General features: G+C 38.9%; 1 protein-coding gene across 8 annotated transcripts in view; it reads right to left on the bottom strand.

Annotated features, from left to right (window-relative positions):
- Positions 1 to 19,199, bottom strand: part of asap1b (ArfGAP with SH3 domain, ankyrin repeat and PH domain 1b) — a 69,483-nt gene extending 50,284 nt beyond the window's left edge. For 7 of the 8 annotated variants that reach the window (XM_041968332.1, XM_041968337.1, XM_041968335.1 and 4 more), the window contains exon 1: positions 18,476 to 19,199. In XM_041968332.1, coding sequence (XP_041824266.1) covers positions 18,476 to 18,601 — 126 coding nt within the window. In that variant the 5' untranslated portion in view covers positions 18,602 to 19,199. The remainder of the gene's footprint in view (positions 1 to 18,475) is intronic. The other variant, XM_041968333.1, reaches the window with a different exon arrangement.
- Between the last annotated feature and the right edge of the window lie 2,942 nt (positions 19,200 to 22,141).

Raw genomic sequence — 22,141 nt, 5'->3', positions numbered from 1 at the left:
TGACCAAAGTGGCCAAAGAGGTTAATGGATCAGACTTCCTGGCTCCCAAAGACCACACAAACACACACAGTTATGCTCAGAAGGTCAAAGCTTCAGGGGGAACTGGTGGCTACAGTGACTGGGCATGACAGACTAGAGGCTGTCTCAGCTTCACGCTTCCTGCCCAAGGCCTTATCCTCCTTCAGCAGCCCTGCCGCTTCCCCTGCAGCCGTCCTTTGACGGGAAGCAGGAAGCGCCCAGGCTTGTCAGTGTCCTGTCCTGGGTCACCAGCACTCTGCAAATGACACTAACAGCTCTCTGCTGACAGCTGAGGAGCAAAAACAACACATTTTCTGGCTGTCTTTTCTCAAATTGCTCTTTGAACCACTTTCCTCTCTCCATGACATTTGTCATCACTTTGGTGGAAGGCAACACGGTTACCGCAGCGATGTGATCTAACCGCTTCGTGTGACAGCTCGACATTCTTCACCATGGAGATTACAGGAAGCTGTCTGGAACTCAGAAGTGCCACTGTGGCAAATTTTACTCTTCAAACTAGCAGAGCGGGCAGTCAATTTCTCAGAATAGCTAAAATGCAAATTATTTCCTAGAAGAAGCAAACAGGAAAGGGCCCAATTATCAAAGGACTTCTCCAGGGTTCAGACACAAGACCCAAAGCATCTGCAGGAGCACTTCTACTGTAACAATGACAAAGTAGATAATTTTTATTAAAACAAAAATCTCCTAAAAAAATCTTAAGGTTTATTTCTCCTTCCTTCTCTAAAATCTATACATTTTCTTTCTGGCCTGAATATAAAAGAAATAAAAACTACCATACATTACGCACACAAAGAGGAAGTGTATATGTTAAAGTATATCACAACAATAAATCCAGTCTTGTTTGTCTCATTTGTTAAGAATAATGAAGTCACATAAGACAACTGAGTTTGTCTCTCTGTTGGTCGCGTCTATGTGGCATGACTCAAGCAGGAAGGGTGGGGAGCCGTTTTCATTGGCAGGAAACAAATGCACATCCCTTTCTCTGGGCCTGCAGCCGAAGAGGCTTTCAGCTTTCCAAGTGGAATGGGAAAAATGAGAGGATGTTCAAAAAGCAGCTGAGGTCAGACAGCCTGTTTCTTCCACACAGACAGAAACAGTGATCCACTGCCAGTGGTTTTGGTTTTTGTAAAGAGGTGTATCAATAGGGCCGCATGACTGATGTAGTGTCTTGACATAGCAACAGGATAAAGTTAGACTTTGTTTTTTTCAGTGTTGAAGTCAGTGAGAATCAATGATTAGTTTTCTCCTCCTCAAGTTGCTAAACTGCAACTGATCATCTCACAGAAATCATTATACAGCTGGGTGTGTTGCATCTTTTGACTTGTGTACTATTACCCAACTGATTTCCCTGCAAACAAGAAAAATCCCAGAGCAAAATGTTTGCCTCCAACACTAAGCCCTCTCTGTCTTCTATTAAAGTAGGTTTTCCAGCAACAATGCATTGATGCGTCACCTTTTTGTGGCCAACTCTCAGTTCCCATTTGTGGAAACCTCCCATTAGCACTTGAATGTCCCACATTGAAGCCCACACCACAATGAACTCTCTGAAATCTCTGCTTTCGGCTGCTTTGCAATGCAATCATATTGTTCCTTGGCAAAGAATAAAGTGAATTCTGTTTTGAATTAAAAATAATGTGACAAATTTAAGCTTTGAACTGAAATATAATAAGAAAAAATTGCAAAGCTCCGGTTAATTGTTTGTGGTGATGGAAAATTTGCATGGAATGCTGTTTATGGCTCACAACATGCAGAAGTGCCATGTAAAGTCCACTTTATTCTGGATGTCTGCGTTAGTCTACGAACAAACACACTTGACCAACAAATATCACAAAGAGAAGGCAGCATCAGTCAGTGATTACTCCATTCTGCTGCTGCCATTAGTCCTGCTGTTTGCATCCTCCGCTACACTCTGGGACAGAGAAATGAGTTGCTCAGCTGTAAGCTACTCTGCACGGTGGATCAAGCCAACTTCCTGAGCTGCGAAGATGCTGCTGATCTCCAGAGACTGCGCAGGAACTAGCACGCATGTGTGCGGCCAGAGGAAAGTCAAACTGTGTGCAGCAGTATTACATTCACACATCATTTGGCGACTTCCTTCTGCTATGTTCACTCTCACTCAGCCCACCGCTTGTTTCGATTGATGCACATGTTTTCACAATCACACCCACACACTGCTGCATTAAACTCACTTACTGTGAAGGAAAGTGCATCTTTATCTACATTGTCAAGTCTTTACTCATGTGAAGTTGGATTATTCTACTATAATAACAACTGTTGTGAGATACTTGGAGCAGATGATTAAAAACAATAACAGCTTGCACCTTTGTTCTTTTGGAAGAAAACAACAGCAACTGAGCAAAGAGGTTGTTTGCCTGTAGGTAAATCTGAATCTCTAGAGCCAGAAAACCACCATTTATTCAGGGCTGCAGCAAATTCTCACCAATTATTCCTCTGGTTATGGTTTTGTTTAGTAATTGAGTCCATGAAATGCTTGTTATCACCACATGAGAGGGCAAGAGATTATTATTTCCACTAAAAATCCATCTTTCAGATCACAACACATTTAATTGGTCTACAGTAGTTCAAGGTAACAGACCTTAATTTTCCATTTATACAAATGAACACAACATGTTTTACATCTCTAGAACAGTCACTCACAAAGACTTGAATCTTCACTTAGTCAACAGGTGAGAAAAACAAACAGCTCATTGGCAACTTTGGAAAATGCACCTAAAGCTGTGTTCATCGTCTCCTGTCACTCTGCTGTTATCGAAAGGATTTACAGGCTTTTAACTTCCAGTTCAAGAGAACAGAAAGAAAACTTGTTCCCCACAAACCTCAAAAATGTGAAACAACTCCACATGAACAAACCAATCAATGATGGCACTCAAGATAGCAAACCGCTGCCAAATAACACCTCTATGGTTTCAGCTTTAATCTGACTGCCTGACATGGACTGAACTGAAACTAAAAGTTCACACTTAAACATGGAAACTGAAACAGCTGTTCAGGAGCACCAACATATTCCTCCTCAGCAGGTTTTTGAATAAACAGTTTCCACATCAGAATGTGACATCTTTATTTGCTGAAGACTGAGTGACAGGAAATGTGATAGCTTAACTGGTATAACAAATCCCAAACCAGGACAAGAAGGAGTGACTAAGGGGCCATCCCCATGATGCCGAACTGCAGTAAAACCCCAAAAGTATTTTAGCAATCCACCCTTTCATCCCCACAAAACCAGGGATCAGCCTCCATGAAACCGACCATGTCTGAGACCAGGTACCAAGGTGGAAAGATGCGAGACCTCTACTGTCTGTGGAAATGTGAGGACAGCGTAACCACACCACTAGAGGATATGACAGCAGTGTGATGAATATACACCAAACACAACAACAATAATGGCATCCGTGACCAGCTGTGCTGTGGTGCTGCTCCAGACAGTCCTGTCTTGTGTACAGCTTTAGCACCAAAATGCACGGATTTTACTAAACAATATTGTGCTACTGTACCACCAACAGCGGGAACAAGCAGATATGTTATTATCTGCACATACGCTATGTCTTGTTCTAGCTCTGGAGTGTTACTCTTTAATCATCCTAGCCCCCCCCAAAGACTTGCAGTATGTACTACAGCGGTTTCGTGGGGATGTTGAAGCCTTACTCCTAGTTTTTGCCACCATTTTCACACCTGAACTGGCTTCGGGGCCGTGTGGACATAGCCCAAGTCAAGCTGTGAATACATAATCCTACTGAGTACACGTTCACGGCTGTCTTCAAAAGACCATGAGGTCTTTATCATTTCAAGTTAGTGGATTAAAAAAGTATTCTTAATTTCATTTTACTCCACCCCAAGTGAGCAACATCTAGTAATGGAGCCTTATGAAGAATTAAATCATATTATAATGTAATACTCTGAGAGAATGTAACCAGAAAGACTCATGGGGGTTCAGGTTGTGTGCAAAAACAGACTTTGTAGTGTTGCATTAGCAGTAATAAATCCAAAATGTTAGCTACATGAGTACTCACTGTTCTGTTATTGTTGTGATTTAATGATTAACTAATTATAATAAAATAATTTATAACACTGTTAAGAAGAAATAATACTATAGACTAGAAAAGAGGCAAAAGCCCCAAACTTGTTTTTGTTAACAGTCCAGCAATGTGTAGGTCAATCAAAGAAAAATGATAATATACTACTCAAATCTTTAATGGTTGACTCATCATTATCAGCTGATAAGTTGAACAGCTCTTCGTCCTACCTAAGCTGCTACCCTTGTAAATCTGTTAGGCATGCAAAGAATGTACTGCTTTGATCAACTCCAAGTTATTAGATGCAACATTTTTCCAGCCTGTAAATAAGGTTCCTACGCAACAGATATCAGTTCATTACCAAAATAAAAAAATCACAGGCACAGATTCTTCAGGTTTCGTAACAGGATTTTTTTTTTAAGTTTTTCAGCAGAACGGTCTCAAATTTCACACTTTATGGGACTCCACTGGATGAGACACAAGCCTTTTCAAAATCACAGGTGTATCCACTCCCACCGACCATTTGGATAATCAGACATTTCTGTGACTGGACATACTGAAGAACAGGAATATGTTCATGTCATGATGTTCAACACAATCTCTACTGTTAAATGCATACTTTCATTCAGATTTCACACATGACAAAAGACTGTTTTTGACAGTTGAAGTCATGGTCTGAAAAAAGAAATGACGTAACCATTTACATTAACAAGAGTTGTACTTGTCTTAAGGGACTGATGTCTGGTCTGAGGGTTTGACTGACCCAAGCAGGCATGTGGCCATTCTCAGAAAGGTAGCGCTCCAACCCCACACTTAACATCTGTATCAACTGTTTAGCTGGAGTTTAACACACACACACACAGTGCAGGGTCAAACACCATCAAAGCTCACATACAAAGATGCACTGTTTACCCCTGAAGCCACAACAAGACAGCCAGTCGTCACAGGACAACCCTGTCTCCTGGCTCTGTGAGCTAGTCCTTGAGAACAACAATGTTAGCTCTGATGTAACCGTGAAGGAAGAAAAACAAGGAGTCAGAAGGAGAAAAAGGATCTGTGGGTGTTATGTTGCCAGTAAGATGCAGGCGCACACATACCAAAAATAGGAAAAACTGGCCACTACATAATAGTCCATCAAGGCTTTAAAATTTGATCAAGGACAACATTTTACCCAGCAGGTCCAGTCTTAAAATAAAACATATACAAATGGATAAATGTACCTTTTACAAGATGATGGCGTGTCACAACTTATGGTGAGATTATAACATAAATGCTGGCTGTTGCGCATCCACATCGATTACCATTATAGTGATGCATGACAATTCAAACATGTAAGTCCCAACCTTTTATATTTTTTCCTAAATAAGTAATAAGTAACATATGAACCTAATAGTTCTAACCTAAAACCAGGAGCGAGTTTTTCTAACTTTGGCATCAACTAATAGACTAATTTGGCATCCTGCATCCTGTCTCTTCTCTGAGCTCTTTCCAGTTAGTAAAAGGCAGTCTGATGTCGACTCATCTTGCTCCGTCACTTTCTTTTCTTTTTCTTAATTCCACCAATAGCATCTTCATCAGTCTCGGGAAGCTGCAGGGCAATGACGGATCCAGGAATGTACAAAATGAATGTCGGTGCACCATCAAAACTATTGAGAATTGCAGAGTTTAAGATCGGAAACTTATGCAGTGTTGCTTTAGCATTGCATGTGGCAATTAAACATATTTATGCAGTAACAACTTGAGTGCATGTTAAAGCTCTACATCATCATGTAAGTCGTGTGTCTCTGCATTAAACTGTAAATTAGTTTGGAAAACAGCAATGATACGGCATTTTAGTCTTTACTGTATAACTGCATTATTCTGGAGTGGGCTATTATAGCTATTATGATTGCTGTTGATCTTAAGTTGACTGTTATTATTGATTGTTTTGATCTCAAAAGTAGAATGTTTTAACAGGTTTCTTCAACACGGTATCACACGGTAAAACAAGCCAAGTAGCAGGTTTACCATCAGTGCTCTAAAGACCAATGTAACTCCACCTGCAAGGGGATTATAGGTCTGTCACATTGTGAAGTGATGGAGTTACACTTTCCTATGTTCTGAGGTTTTGATAATTACAACTTTGAGAATAAGCCTGTTTTCCCTTTAACACTGAGGCTAATGGGAATGTCAACAGCTGCCCAAAGAAATAGATGAATTACACAAAAACAGTCCTGTTTACAACAGAACAAAAATGAAAGCAAAACCAAAGATATTTAAATTTATACAGAAGGAAATTAAAGCATGTGCCAAATCATCCAACATTTTATGTTGTTTTTATACTTTGTGTTATTTCAGTCTGAATCAAAGTGGTAGACCAGGCTAGCCTGGCTAAAAATTGCATAAATCTATGAATATGCAGATGCAAAGCAAAAGGCATTTAATTAACAGCCTGGCATATTTCAACCAATAAAACTGTTTTGAAACTGGCAAAAGCCTTGATTTGACATACAAAAAGGAGTATTATAAAGATAACACAATTTGTTAGCTCTAATCATGCCATGTTATTCTCCGGCAGAGATTAATGGAGAGAAACTTTAACACCATCAATCCAGCTGCAGACAGATGTGGACACTGACCCACTCTTCCTCATCTAAATCTAGGGGAACAGAAGAGGATCAGGACGCCAGAGCAGAGTCTGGTCCACAGCTAATCCGCTGCCAGCTAATAGCCCTTGATGATATACGCAGTGCAGCTGTGGGAGGAAGGTAGGCCAACAGCTGCGGCCCACAGACCGATTATCAGATTTCAGCAACAGACAGCAAACAAGCCAACAAACAAGCTACACAACAGTCTCACCTCCTGCTGTGGGAGACAAAACACATTCATAAAATGGCCTGAAGGTTTGTAGATTAACACTTTAGAGGAACACTGCCTTCTTTGGACATTCTTTTATTTACTGCAATACAATTTTATAAGGTTCAACAAATTCCTTGAGTTATTCTGTGATCCAGTTACATATCTTTATAATTCTTCCAAACACATATAACGGGAACATCCAGTTTATCAAACCATAACTCAATTTTATGATAATTAATAGGCTGTGTATATATTCAAATATTATTACAAGCATCATAAAAATGCACAATTACAAAAGTGGATGATGCATTTTTCACTCGAGGAATCCATTAAAGTAGATGTTGCAAAGTTTAAACATTGAAGAAAAAAATCTGTACTAGGCCTCTATGCAGTAACTCAGTTTATCATCTCCTGTCTGTAACAAGCCATTTTTAGTTTCCTTCTCTTTAAGGTACTCCTCCCTAGAAGTAGGCTTTTCAGGAAGGAGATTATTTATGATTGGCCAGTTTCTGGAAGCCTGCTGAAAACTAAAAGTCAGCGCTTTTGAGCAGCACTGTTGTTCCTCATGAGTTGTTCTGTCTGCAGCACACAAGCATACAAAAACAGTGTGTTTTCACATAGTAGTGTTATCTCATTGGAAGTACATATAATATTTGAGCATGACTGCCATGTTAGCTGCACAAAATGCCAACCACAAAAATATGTTTAACAGGTTTTACTCGGGTGATCTGGTTAAAGGTACAGGTAACTATTTTGACATAAGCTGCAAATGTTTACAAGGTGGAATAATTTCAACTTAATCCCAGTACAACATGAAGTCATGTCATCTACAGAAATACTTAGATGACGGCAGTTGTGGGGTGTGTCAGTGGTGGACAAGAGTACAGAGAACTGGTCGATCACTTTGTGGCATGTTGTGGGAACATTCACCTCTTTTGTGGAAAAAAAAAAAAAAAAGATGGGAACACTTTCCATCCTCGAAGAAGAGGTAGATACGAGATTCCTGGATGTTTACCTGAACGACAGACTAAACTGGAAAAGCAAGGAAGTTATGATTGGAATCTCCGATGACGTCACAGTTCACAATTGAGAACAACTATGTTTTGGTTCCCATTGGGAACCAACACTTCGGATCCCAAACCAACTTCTTTTCAGTGTGAATGAGCCGGCCGTTGTAAAATTGGCTCTGCTGGTGTAAAAGCCTTAATAATAATTATTTGCTCAACTTTCTTCACTTTTATTATTAGTAGTTTTGTTTTATCCAATTATTATACTGCAGCAACAATCTAATTTCCTATTAAGGATAATTTAAACATCATTAACTTCAATAACAATAAAATTTTCTATTCTTTAACTGGACTGAGGTTCTGTTCACACTGCAGCTCAATGAACCAACACTATCACTTTAAATATAAACAAATTAAGAGAAGTAATGCGATGAAGGATGGGACGGGGTGTAATTACAATTAGAATGTGTTAACGTGCGAGTGGGGTAGCGTTTTATATCCTACATCATTGGATTAGATCCAGATTTCCTTGGAGGATATCCACGGGTCGGTATTAGTAATCCTTCTAACGGGTTCGGGCAGGTGCGGGTTGGTAAAATTGGACCCGTGCAAGACTGTGCACAAACTCAGCTTCATTGTCTGTACATGCAATAATGCTTGTGCCTTGTTCGTTACTGTTGACAAGAAAAACTAATCCTCCTGTGTTAGTAACCCCGGAACTTCTATCCAACCGGGCCTGTTTGCTTCCTTCTTTATGAAAAATTTTTAAAAAATCAGGCGGTCACTCAGTGCTTTCATGTTAGGGGCAGGATATGTGTCATCACTGTGTCCACTCAGAGACATGAACACAATGACAGACTTTTCTCTAATCAGTCCTAAAACATGGATAAGATCATTGGCCATCTGAAAACCACCACTTGCTGTCTTGACACCCTGCCAACTGGGTTTTTAAAGAATGTTTCAGGATGCATGGCCTTAGATATCTTACAGATTCTAAACACATCTCTGCTTTCAGGTGTCTTTCCTCACACCCTAAAAACAGCCATCATCAAGCCACTACTGAAAAAGAAAAAGAAAGACTGGTCTCTCATGAACAGCTACAGGCCCATATCAAACTTCCCCTTAAGATGATAGAACAAGCTGTCTTTTAAAAGCTACACAACTTCCTGACACTAAAAAACTGTTTGATGTCAACCAGTCAGGTTTTCGGCCACACCACAGCACTGAGACTTTGCTAGTTGAGGTCTTTAATGACATCCGTTTGTTGACAGATAACAGAAACATTTCAGATCTAGTAATGCCAGATCTCAGTGCTGCATTTGACACAGTTGACCAGAACATCTTCCTAGACCAGGGCTACTCAATTCGGTCCTAGGAGGGCCGCAATCAAGCAGGTTTTCCATGTATCCCTGCACCAACACACTTGAGTCAAATTAATGAGTCATTGTGTAGAACCTGATTGGCTGTTAGAGCCACCTAATTTGACTCAGGTGTGTTGGTGCAGGGATACATGGAAAACCTGCTGGATTGTGGCCCTCGTAGGACCGAATTGAGTAGCCCTGTACTAGACCGACTGAAAAACTGGGTAAGACTTTGTAGCACTGCAATTAATTAGTCTGAGTCCTCTTTAAAGGGACTACTTTGTGTTCATAGGTAACTATAAATCTGAGGGGACCAAAATAACCTGTGGGGTTCCCCAAGGCTCCATCCTGGGACCATTGCTGTTCAACATCTACATGCTGCCACTCACTCAAATTATGATAAATAATAATAATAATAAAAATAAATAAAATAAAATAAAAAATAAATATGTTACCATAACTATACTGATGATACACACATCTTTATAACCATCTCACCAGGAGACTACAACCTGATCCAAACTCTGATCAACTGCATTGATCAATTTAAAGATTGGATGTGCCAGAACATCCTTCAGTTACATTAAGACAAAACTGAAATATTCGTTTTTGAAGCCAAGGAAGAATGATTAATACTCAGCTTCAAACAACAAAGTTCAAAACTAACAACCAAGCCAGAAATATGGGAGTAGTCATGGACTCAGACCTGATTTTTAACAATTATATTAAGACAGTTGTGAAGTTGGCCTGTTATCACTTAAAAAACATACTGAGGATTAAAGGACTGATGACTCAGCAAGATTTAGAAAACTATGCCCATGCATTCATCTTTAGTAGACTGTAATGCTGTCCTCACAGGTCTCCCTAAAAGTTCATCACACAGCTGCAGTTAGTCCAGAATGCTGCCGTTCAAATCCCCACTAAGACCAGGAAAGTGGATCATATATCTCCAGTCCTCAGATCTTTACACTGGCTTCCTGTCTGCCAAAGAACTGACTTTAAAAACCTGCTGTTTACAAAGCACTGAATGGTTTAGGGCCATTCAGGATACATTCAGGATACTTGGTTCATTATGACCCAACCAGATCGCTCAGGTCATCAGGGTCAGGTCTACTTTTTGTTTCCAGAGCCAGAACTAAACGTGGAGGCAGAATTCAGCTTTTATGCTCCTCACATGTGGAACAAACTCCCAGAAAACTGCAGGTCTGCTGAAACTCTCAGCAGTTTTAAATAAGGGTTAAAAACCAATTTGTGGAGCCACTGCTCCACAAACTGAAGGCCATTGTTGACATTTGTGCCCTCCTTTTTTCAGTCTCCTTCTTTCAATTATCAGTTGGGCATAATTTTATCAGTTTAGAGTGTAGTACTTCCAAATTGATAAACATCCATTACATCCGTAAATGCTATGCACTATGTGACGTCGTGCTATCCTCCGCATGCGTGTCACTTCAGAGAGACACCTCAACATGACGGAGGTTGCACTGAAATTATAAGGTGTACAACCATGCAGAAAATCGGATTTCAATAAAAAGAAAAATTTGGATTTGAACATTAAGATCTGCAGTGTGAATGTAGCCTAAGTCCTATTAAAAATAAAAAAAACAAGATTAATTCTGATTCTTACTTCCTAATTTCAATTCATGATTGATTTTCACTTTAAACTGATTATTGATTCAGTTCAAAGATTTTAAATCTTAAACTGGATGTAAAACTTTCTCATCAACAACTGTGTGTGGCTGTTTTTTGTTTTGTTTTTTTTCTTGCCACAGTGTGTTCCACACAATCAAATAAAACTGGTGGCAGTCTGATTACATCAGCTACGTTTTCCCCTTTTTCATTCATGTTCTCTCTGCCACTAAAACAGACTTTGATTAAGTCAGCCACAACATCTTTTCTCAAATATCCATCCTTGACAAGTTGTCAATTAGAATTAAACATGAGGTACTGTGGTAGAGAAATTAGCCCAGCTCATATTAGCTAAAAGAAGCACTTTAACTTGCACTGTTAACGTTATTATTTCTGTCATTTTACCTGAAGAGGCTAACAAAGAGTGACACTGGAAGTATAAGTATTCAAAGGATAACATGAGAGCTTTGTGGCAACTAATTTAATTAATAAAGTACCATAAATACATGTTTGAGATTGTATCTTAAACATGAATCAATAAATCATCATCTGAATCAATTCCATACGTTAGATTCACCATTCAGCCTCTGGAAGATGGAAAAGAGTATTCATCAGCATGGAAGTAGTTTCTGATTACTGGTAGAAAACACCTTTGCATCAAAAATGCTCCTATTCTCAGTGATTCACTGAATCTGGAGACACGAGGGACAGATGATGAATAAAAAGCCATAACTTCATTAATAATTGAATCTGGCACAGCTGTGCTCTTCAGCTGCAAATGTTGCAGAAAGCAGCCTTAAATAGACGGCACTCAAATTTGTTATGTAAAGCCAAGAATGATAAAAACTCGACCTGTCCTTCTGAATTATTAACCGCCCTCTGGCTTCTTCCTGGTGGGGAAAATATAGGACCAAACCAAATGAGGACACTAAGGAAATATTTTAAAACTAAATTATTGTTAGATAAAGATTAGACTAAACATAAGATTTCTAATCCTTAAAAAAAAGCTCAACATTTAATCAACAGCCGTGGATGTGATGCACCCAAAATTCCTGGTTATGACACTAAATTCGGGTACTTTCCAAACAAAGAATGGTCAATGAAAGCTACAAACACACCCTCTAAAGCTAAAAGATTCAATACATGAGACGAAAGCAGTAATTATCCAGTATGTGTGCTGCCATTGTTGCAGCCGACTCCCTGCTGTTGGACTGGATGTCACATGTGACAGGGCTGACGTCTCACATGACAGTGTATCATCGAGGACATGGCCTCAGGTGCTGCTGGATTTTCAGACGAAGACTTACGGCTATTAGGATAAATGGAGAGTGCTTTACTCCCTTCTCTGCCTCCAGACTGAAGAGCAGAAAACAACACTTTTGTGAACATCAGCACGAGGCAGATTTATGTATAAGTACCCTACGGATGTTTCATTGTAAACAAATACAGCTTTGTTGTTTATTTACCAAACCAAAGTGTGAATCCAAAAAGTATTGTAATGTAGAAGGCAATTCTTATCTCATCTTGTCAACTTGTGGTTCAAAAAGAGGAGGGGGGGGGGGGGTTCCTTCTGATAGATGAAGGCAAAGGTTTTACAACACTGATATCAAACTTCAGCTTTACAGTTCTTTGCTCACCTCTTTCAAACAATGATCTTCATCCTCATTCCTACTGATAAGACCTGAAAAGGGGGTTTATTTTTGACAATGTACACAATGATTTCTAGTTATGTACCAGGACCAGACAGTTGTTTTAAAATCACCTTGCATCAAAAACATTTGGAGAATTTTTAATGGAAGACCTTCACTCCAATATCAAAGATGCATTCACTGTAGGATTTAATAATACTACAGATTACTGAACCAGAGGGAACAATCAGGGAGTTGAGCACCACCTCATGTGATGGGAAACAGATGTACATGTATAAAGACTGTTGCACAACCACCTGCTGTAGTGTTACCAGCCCTTCCAGTAAGAAAACAGAAAACCAGAAGGTTAAACACATCTAAATAAGAAACTGGCTGGGGAGACATAAACAAAGATTGCCTCTTTGGCATTAAGAAGTGGAGGGGAGATTTAAACCATTGGCTGACTGGCTAACATTAACCTGGAGGACCAGTACAGTTAAAGTTACTGTGTAGCCACTTCACTCAACTGCTTACAATTGTATGCACCCAGTTCTAATCTCATAAATATGAGGCATGTTTTATATTATCAGGGTGGACCTTTGAAGTTTAGAAGGTTTAAGACTTCATTTAAAAAGAAGTCATATTACCAGATACTCCAGTCTGAACACCGGCTCTGAACAACTAGAGGGATAAATCATGTTCAAATTTAAATCCAGCAATCTCATACCATCTGTCAAAGGTGACAAGTGAGATGCAGGAAATCTGATTTCAAGCCAATTCCATGACAATTCAAGCCAGTCAGTGAACAGGAGATGGATTTTCTTCTAAGTGTGCTTGTAAACCTCATGAAAATCTATTATCTGAGCTAGTGGTTCCCCAAACTTTCTGAGCCGCAACCCCAAGACAACATACATTGGTGTTCTACATTCCTGTTAGGTCTCATTAATGGTAGCATGTAGATATTCCTCTGTGCTCATCTCAGCCCGTGCAGAGTGAAGGATTTGGGTACCCAACCAATGGCAATGGGTTTCTGTGCAGCCCTTCAAAATCACAACAGCTTGCAGCTTTTGAAGAATAAGCATCACAAAGGTCAAATACTGATTTGTTGAGCATTAGCTCAGGCCCGGACAGACAGGAAACAACTCGTTTATCATGCATGACAAAGAACGAATAAGCAAGGTCAAAAAACAACACTTAAGAAAATGTCAAAGTATCGGCTCTTTGTCCATTATGACTTCTGTGTTTCCACAGCAGAGCAAAGATAAAAGACCAACATGCCAACAAGAGGCAGAAAAACATCCCGATAAGGTTGTAAAAAAAAAAAAAAAAAAAAATCATTGATTCTCAGATGCAAAATCTATTCTAAAATTTATTAGTTTATTTCAAAGATTTTAGTGTATTTATGAGTTTATCTCATTAGATATTAATTAGCACGCGTATCGATACTTAAATGCCACTTAACCGCCAGTCTCCACCCATTTGAAACGGCACTGCAGCGGGCAGCCCGCATCTACAGCATACAGTTTGTAAAAGTAGATAAACTTAACGAGTTAGTTTGTTCTACTGTTTATTTTATCTCATTTCAAGAAAAGGGCACTTGTGTAAATAAGTATACTAACTCCTGGTTGAAGTTTTTTTTTAGCTTTTTATTTTCTGCACCACAGTGAGCAAACAGTCTGAGAACACTGAGACCGTATGAAGACTATCTCTGCACAAACTAATAAAGCTTTAAAATAATTAATTTATTTGTTGTATTGTTTGGATTGTATTGTTATATTTGTGGCGTTTTGACTTTACATACATGTTTCCCCTCTATAGCATCAAAAACAGTTTTGAGTATCGAGCACCATCCTTAGTATCGGTATCAAGTTTGAATTTTAGTATCGTGTAGACATGTAGACATGTGTTTGTGAATCTTCAACATAGAAAGGATGCACAGCCACATCCAAGCTCTCAGACAACACATGCTGTGAGGACTTTCTTTGTAGATCCTTACAGTGATTCACCAGCAGAACCAGGCAGGACCGCCTTACCAAGAAGCCCTGCTGGAGGTTTTTTAGATGTTAAAAATGTAACAAAACACAGAGAAGAAGAAGATTACGCTGGAAATAAGCAGCTACTGGCAGGCTTACACTTACAACCGACCTCCTGTGTGTCACAGACTAAAAGACTTGAAACTGACTTTTCCAAACTCCTGCAATGCACTACAGGAAAAATTAAATGTCACTGATGCTTATGCCACAAGAAGTGAACACTCTCTCGGCCTAAATGCCATTCTGTAGCATTAATTATTTAAAACTCTTTTCAGTCTCAGTTCTTCTTGAATTCCTCTCTCCTTTGAGTTTGACCACATTTTATGGGGCTTTACTCCCCTCGCCGTTTATCTCCATTACCCACATGTGATAGAAAAACAAGAGTGACCATCTTTCTACACGATCAAATGGACAACAAACCTTTACAAGATGACATAAAATGAAGCTTTGAAAACATTATAAATGTAGGAATGTCATACGGGACACAGGGTGACGACTTGAGGCAATGATTTTCATTCCAATGTAAATACGCAGTGGTTTGGAATAAAAATCCCCCATTCATTTTTTTTTCCAAACACATGATAGCATCAAAGTCTTAAAGTGCTAAAAATAATAAAGGCTTTTACATAAAAGTAAAAAAATATATAAAAGGCTGCTGCCTTTCAGGTCAAACCCGGCCGTGCTTGAATGGAGTGACTGTGAAAAGTCAACATTTTTCTGGTCCGGCCAATGAGATGTGGTGTGAGAGGCATGCTCAAAGGAATGCCAATGCAGTGAGGGTTTCCCTTCTATTGCTGCTTTGGCTCTTTGTGGTTCAGGAAAACAAACCCAGTGACGCAAAGTGCCATCTGTGGGGTAGAGGGACAGACAATACATGCCCCTCAGGGGAATTACAAGAGCCTGCTGCTAATATTAACTTACATTATCTGGGGGAAAAAAAAGCAGGAGAGCCTCAGAATAACAACCTGCCACTCTATTTTTTGTAAAACCAGTCTTAAGATTTGATGTTTCAGCTGTTAAATAAATAAAACATAATCTGATCAGCGGCAGCTTTTTGACAGTTTAGTTATTATTCTTGCTCTTTGGTGTAACTTTAACAGCACTGATGAATTTTACATGTGCAGATTGTGCAGAGCAGGAGAAAAGCTTCACATTTACATTTCTTCTAAGGCTGCGACTAATGAATCCCTTCAATGCCTATTAATTTCCCATTTGAACAAAGATAGAAAATAATAACTACTCCTGATATAGCAGATTTTATCTCAACCCCCACAAAAAACTCAATAATAATTGTGTCATTTACTTTATATCTAAATGTTCTGGAAAATTATTGATTTAAGGAAAACTTTCCCAGCCTTTGAAATACAAAACCATCTAATTTAATTTAATTTATGACAAGAAAGGAACCAACTAAAACTATTGATCAGTCAACAACATACCCAGCTTTATTAAAAATTGGGAAAGCATGTCACTCATTAATTTGAGAAACTAAATGCAGATGAAAGCAATACTTGCAGCCCTAATCTCCAGTATTGGACAAAGAAACCTCAAACCTCACCGCCAGAACATTGGAGCTCCACACACAGTTCGACTGCCAAGTGCTCTCTGGGAAACGGAGTGTGATCAATAGCACGGCAATACACACTTTCCACCAAAGATGACAGCTTAAATAAAAGCCAGACACATCAGCCAGCTTCCGGTCTGCCACCCACACAGCAAACACACACGCACACACACAATGCCCCCAATTCCTTTGTCTCAAGCAGCAACGCAGGAAGGTTATTTTTAAAACTTTATCTCTCCATCTGGCTGCTCTTTGTTTTGCACATTTCTGCAATGATCCAAGTATAAACAGTCAACATCTTTGAGTGTTCTGGAGAAAAGATTTTAGAGGCGGAGCCTTTCAAGTTGTGAATGCCACTGTGTCATTATTTGCATCAATAATTAATGTGCGGTGCTGAATTAAGATTATATGATGCTGCAACATCTATTTTTTTCCCCTCACTGCGCCTCCTGATGACTCAGTGGAATCACACTGAGAATGACAACTCTCCTGCAGGGTCAGATCTCCCCCTCAGGTTACAGTATTAAATATTCAGTGTTCCTTTGCATAATTTACCTTGTCAACATACCAAGGAAGTGAGCTGGAGAAAATAATGTTGGATGCTTCAAATTTGAGGGCAAAAAACTAAGTGCACAGCAGAACCTCGGGACATTTTAAACAATTCCTCTCCAGGCAAAGCACCACCAAGGGCAAGTTGAGCCCTTATGTGTCTAAGCATGAGTCAAATAAGACTGCTAATTTCATAAAAGAGACTCTAATCTAACAGCATTTGTAATGTTAGGCTGGCTGTCTAAAGCCATGGGTGTATCCCCGTCTGAGCAACCCGATAGACTAATTCTCTTCAGAAAATTTCAAGAGCATCTTGCTTGTGTTTAAACACTGAAGAGGATGTTGCTCACTCTTTGGTGCCTGAATAATAGTCTTCCTCGTCATGTGATCTCTGCAAAAAATTCCAGAGTGGCTACTGAAGCCCAGCGCACATGGCGGCCCTCTCCAACAGATGTTTTTCGTTTGTGCTGCAGCAGTCTCTCAGATCAGGGGCACAGAGCCAGAGAGGTGATTCATGATGCGAGCCTTTTTCTTGTTACAGTCAGCAGACACAAAGTGTGCTCCATGTTGAGAAAAAACCCAGCCCTGGCTCTGCTTTGGTAGATTTTCTGTTGTTATGATATAACAAACTTGTAAAGGACTAAACTTAGAAGAAATGCATGTTTAGTTTGTTTCTGTGTTAATGGGAGGACTGGGTCTGCATTTTCTCCCTTACACAACCCATCTCTGGTTACCATCCTGCTCATTTAAAGGCTTTCATGGCATTCAGTACAGTTGCTTATTCAAATAAACTCGATTAAGTCATTCTGAAGCAGCAGAAATGGAAAGATCGGTGTCAAATTCAAAGCTCCTACTTTACATGACAGATTACATTAAATACTGCAAGCCTGAAGTCATTCATGTCTGCAGCTGAATGTGTTTCAAATTGGGAAATGAGGTCACATTTTGGCATTAGCAGTGAAGTGAAGGTGTGCACTCCCCTGGTTTGATGCTCCATTTAATCATGGCTGAAGAGATGCCAGCAGCAGGAAAGGTGGGAACCACTGAAGCTCGCCTACCTGACCTGATTACACTGTCCCCTGTGTGATTTTCTTTTTAAGTTATTTTAGAATAATCAAATCTGTTTTATGCTCTAAGGCCTGTGTGAAGGTTAAATCCATATGTCTACCAGTGACCAAAAAGAGGTCTTTTCTGTTTCTGTTGCACACACATAAACTGCTTACAGTCTGGCACCATACTCTCAAGCCCTGAGTTATGTAATAGTGAACACAGAGAGCTGCAGGCCTGAGTGCACATCCTTCTATTCCCTGCACTCTTCCAACAAAGCCATCCACCCCCACTATTATTACACCACATATCTAGAAAGAGCAGCAAGATTCCCTCTGATAGCACACTATAATAGTGTTCACCCTTACCAACACTGGATCTGAGTCCCAATTCTTCTTATGAATTGCTATTTTTTTTTTTTTTTAATCATATTTTGGACAAAAAAAGGTGTATGCATCATTAAACATGCACTTAAAGCAACAGGTGCAATTATCGTTTTTCTCTGAGTGGCTGCTGTGCAATATAAAAATGCATTTTGACCCTCTAGGGGATTCTGAAATGCTGTCACCCATCACCAGATTAATTTAATGCAGCCTTCGATTTACATACAGTGTGATGCATCCCTATCTAACCAGACTGGGCTGTCTTTATGAGTGATTTTTTTTTTTTTATTTATTTTCTTTCATTTCTCAAATAAGGTGTTATCAACCATCTATCCATTCTTCCTTTGAGGACTCACGCCATAGCCTTACCTCCTCCAGCACATTCACTGTGTTCCTGCAGCTCTGCAGTCGGGTGGTGAAGCTGGATGTTGTCGGGGAATTGTAATCCTCTGTTGTCTCCGAGAGAAACTCGGACACCGATATTTGATCCGGCATCCTTTAACGGGAAAATGCCCACAGAAGGGTTGGCGATTAATGTTCAAAAAGACAAAACCATGTAAGATTTAGAAATAGAAAGCAGGGGGGAGTCTGGTGCGAGTCGTTGGAAGGCAGAGCCGATTTTCCTTACTGAACTGGGTAAAACTATCAGGATGATTAAGACGTGTCTTCTTCTTCTCCGGTGACTTCTCAAATGACTTCAATGTTCTCCGGAGGCCACGGGAGGAAGAATTTACCTTATTATCTACAGGCTGCGTCCCCTCGGCGAGTGTTTTCCTTCAGATTATGTCTAAAAGAGACACATTTATAAATAGTGTCACTCCGCGTTTAACTAAACCTTGGAGGAAAAACCGCCGTGAAGAATAGCGGATGCCCTCATTATGCTCTACAGATGTGCAATAAGCCGCTTGTCGTCAAAACAGCGCACCGTTACCAGCCCCCGTTGGAAATTTATCATAGTCCAGGGTCTGCCGAGGTTGTCTGGAATTGCAGTCAGGTTCGGTCCTTTTGTCTTCAGCGGTAGTTTGTGGTTTTTAAAAAAGCTAAACGCTGCCGCAGACATTCACTGCCACTCTCTCCTGCTCGGCCGCGCTCAGAGCTGTGGAGAGGTAGAGTCAAGTTAGCCGTAAGAAGAGGTGTGGTATCCGGTAAAGACTTTCAGCATAAAACAGCATGAACGCTATGCTACAAACGGTTTTTCTATTTACAAATTATTTACCAGGTTACCACGTAGAATATCTTTCTGGAACAAAAAGCTTGATTTTTTTGTGGTTTTTGGTTGTGTGTGTGTGTGTGTGTGTGTAAGAAAAGATTTAGTTGAACCTTGTTCCTCCTCTCTTGTCACATCAAATATTATAAACTGTTTTGCTTTAGACAAAAACGATCCCGTTCTTATCACTTAGATTAATATTTGCTAGACGACTGCTAAAATATAAATATTTCTTTTGATCATAAATCAATGCAATCATGTTGTCTTTTTATTTTGAAAATTAAATCCAGTATTTCCTACATTAACTGTCGCCTCACGCCATCTTTACGCAATTCTCTCCCACCCACCTCGCCTGGTTGACGGGGACAAGGATCTCCTGTACGCATGCGTGATCTGGATTCGGTGACTGCAGAGTAATCCGTTTGACTGTAGGCCCGCAACAGAAAGCAATGATGTATTAAAAATAAAAATAACGCTGTAATTTTTCAGTTTAAGAGGGAGTTTGCAGCTAAATTACAGTTTTGTTACAGAGGGAGTTTGCAGCTTAGTTAAAGTCATAGGTGCTGTTTAAAGAATATCAAGACATATAGCTACTCACATTTGGACTTCATTTTTTTTATTATTATAATGGAGATGTCATTTCTAGTACATATAGCTGAAAATCGTCGGTTTACCTTTAATATTTTAGAGCGTAACATTAACTACCTATGTCAAAGGCTGTAGGTGTCAGCTGGTTGTATTTGGGGCTATCTGAATTATACTCTTGATCTCTTATTTCTGGCTTTGAGAAAATATTAAAGCTCACTGACCGCTTGAATAATTAAGTTCAGTCTTGTTTAACACTTTATTTTCCACGAATTTACAATCAGGCAGCTACACACGAAAAATATGTACAATGTATGTAATACAATATGTGTATTTATAATATAAATGCACATTCAGAGCTTGGCAAACGTAATTCTTTTTCACAGCTGTCTGTCTCAGTGCCCTCCATGAAAGCTTTGAGTCTTATTCATGACGCACAGCTAAGACAGGACCGTGGTGTTCATTTTTTAGTTTATTAAATAATTTGATTGAATTACACTCAACTAGACATAGTCAAAAAGTAGCTTAAGTACAGTTTTTATTCACTGCCAGCCAATTTCACTTCCTCTTCAAAACTGCAAGAATGCAATCTTTTAACAGACCACATCATACCACACTGGGATTTGTGGTAAATATACAGAAATACTGAGGATGTTGCGTTACTTTTTTTTTTTTTTTTTGAATCAGGAAAACCTTCTGCGTTCAATGTTGCATAAATTCAAACATAAAGCGCCACCTTGTGGCCTTTCTTTTTTAGTTGGCTGTACTAAAACAGATCAGAGAACTGCGTCTCTCTCATATAAAAGAGGAACATAATTTTTTAATTAAAAATGCACAGAAAACGTAAAATAAATGTATAAATATTTTCCAGAATACTATTAAAACGGTTTTTAAAAAGTTGGGATACAATGGAAATGTGTATGGCAACATTTCATGAATTGAACCTGGAAAACACTATATTTTAAAAGATATACATTTATTTTTCTTGTAATGTCAGCACTATGTTTCAAAGAAAGTTGGAGCAGGGACATGTTTATGACTTGCCAAATCATTACTTTTAACAGCACTCTGCAAGTGTTTGGTGACTAAAAAATTAGTTTCTGATGCTTTTAAAATTATTTTTTTCCCCATTTTATTTGGTTACTTGTTCAACAGTTTAGGGCTGTCCTTTTTTTTATATTGTTCATTTAATCATTCACCAAATATTTTCAGTAAGTGACAGGCTTGCAGACAGTGTACTTTAGCACCCAGGCTATTTTTGCAGAGCGATACTGCCGCAGTACATGCAGAATGTGGTAAAAAGTTAGACGTTCCCTAACAAAGTTATTGTGTGCATGGCAGCATATGCTGGAAGAAAATCTGTATGTATGGCGCACCATTAATCTTACCTTAAGATGTAGACAAGATACATAATGCCATGTACACTAATGCACCAAGATATATATACCCCAAATACAACAAATATAATTTGTTGAAATATTTGCCCATCTACTGTAAAATGTAACATTGGTTTTAACGGAACAAATTTAGTGGACATAACTTAATTTTAATGTAGTTGTTCATAATACTAATTACTTTTTCCACATTTTTTTCCACAACCTCGTGTACTTACTAGAGGTACACAATACTGCAATATTTGGTATGATCTGATACCATGTATATGATACCAATACTTTTAAATAGAGCTGTCAACATTAATGTGTTATTGCAAAGAGAATGATCTGCGGAATTCATTATTTTCTTTAAAGCATTAACACATAGACAACAAAGTTATTACTCACACTATAAAACTGACGAGAGACTCTGATTTTGGGCATGCAGGTGCCTTGTCACTGAGGTGAACCGATTCCACCAAAAAACACTTTATCCTCCATATCTACAAAGTTTCTGATAGTTTTTAAGGCTTACATTGAAGTATCAATGTTATCGCACTAGTATCAATCGATTAAACTCATATTTATCAAGTTCTATAAACTCAAATCATTCCAGCTAATTGTTACTGAAGTTAAAAATGTTATATTTTTGACATAACAAGTTTGCTCAATTATTTTTAGTAAAACCAACTTCTTAGATTTTTTTTCTTTTTTTGTTACAGACCTTTATTCCATCTTTTCATTAGCCTGTTAAAAATTTGCATTATGCTTCTTTGCATTTGTTTTCTTTTCCTTAGGAAATTAATAATAAGAGTCATTGTTTTGTTGTTAAATGTAAATGCAAACGCTTTTAAATCCAGATTAAAAATG

Source organism: Melanotaenia boesemani, chromosome 18 (assembly GCF_017639745.1).
Source record: "Melanotaenia boesemani isolate fMelBoe1 chromosome 18, fMelBoe1.pri, whole genome shotgun sequence".
Lineage (NCBI taxonomy): Eukaryota > Metazoa > Chordata > Actinopteri > Atheriniformes > Melanotaeniidae > Melanotaenia > Melanotaenia boesemani.
Note: the sequence above shows the minus strand (reverse complement) of the source record. Positions and strands in the feature narration are given on the sequence as shown.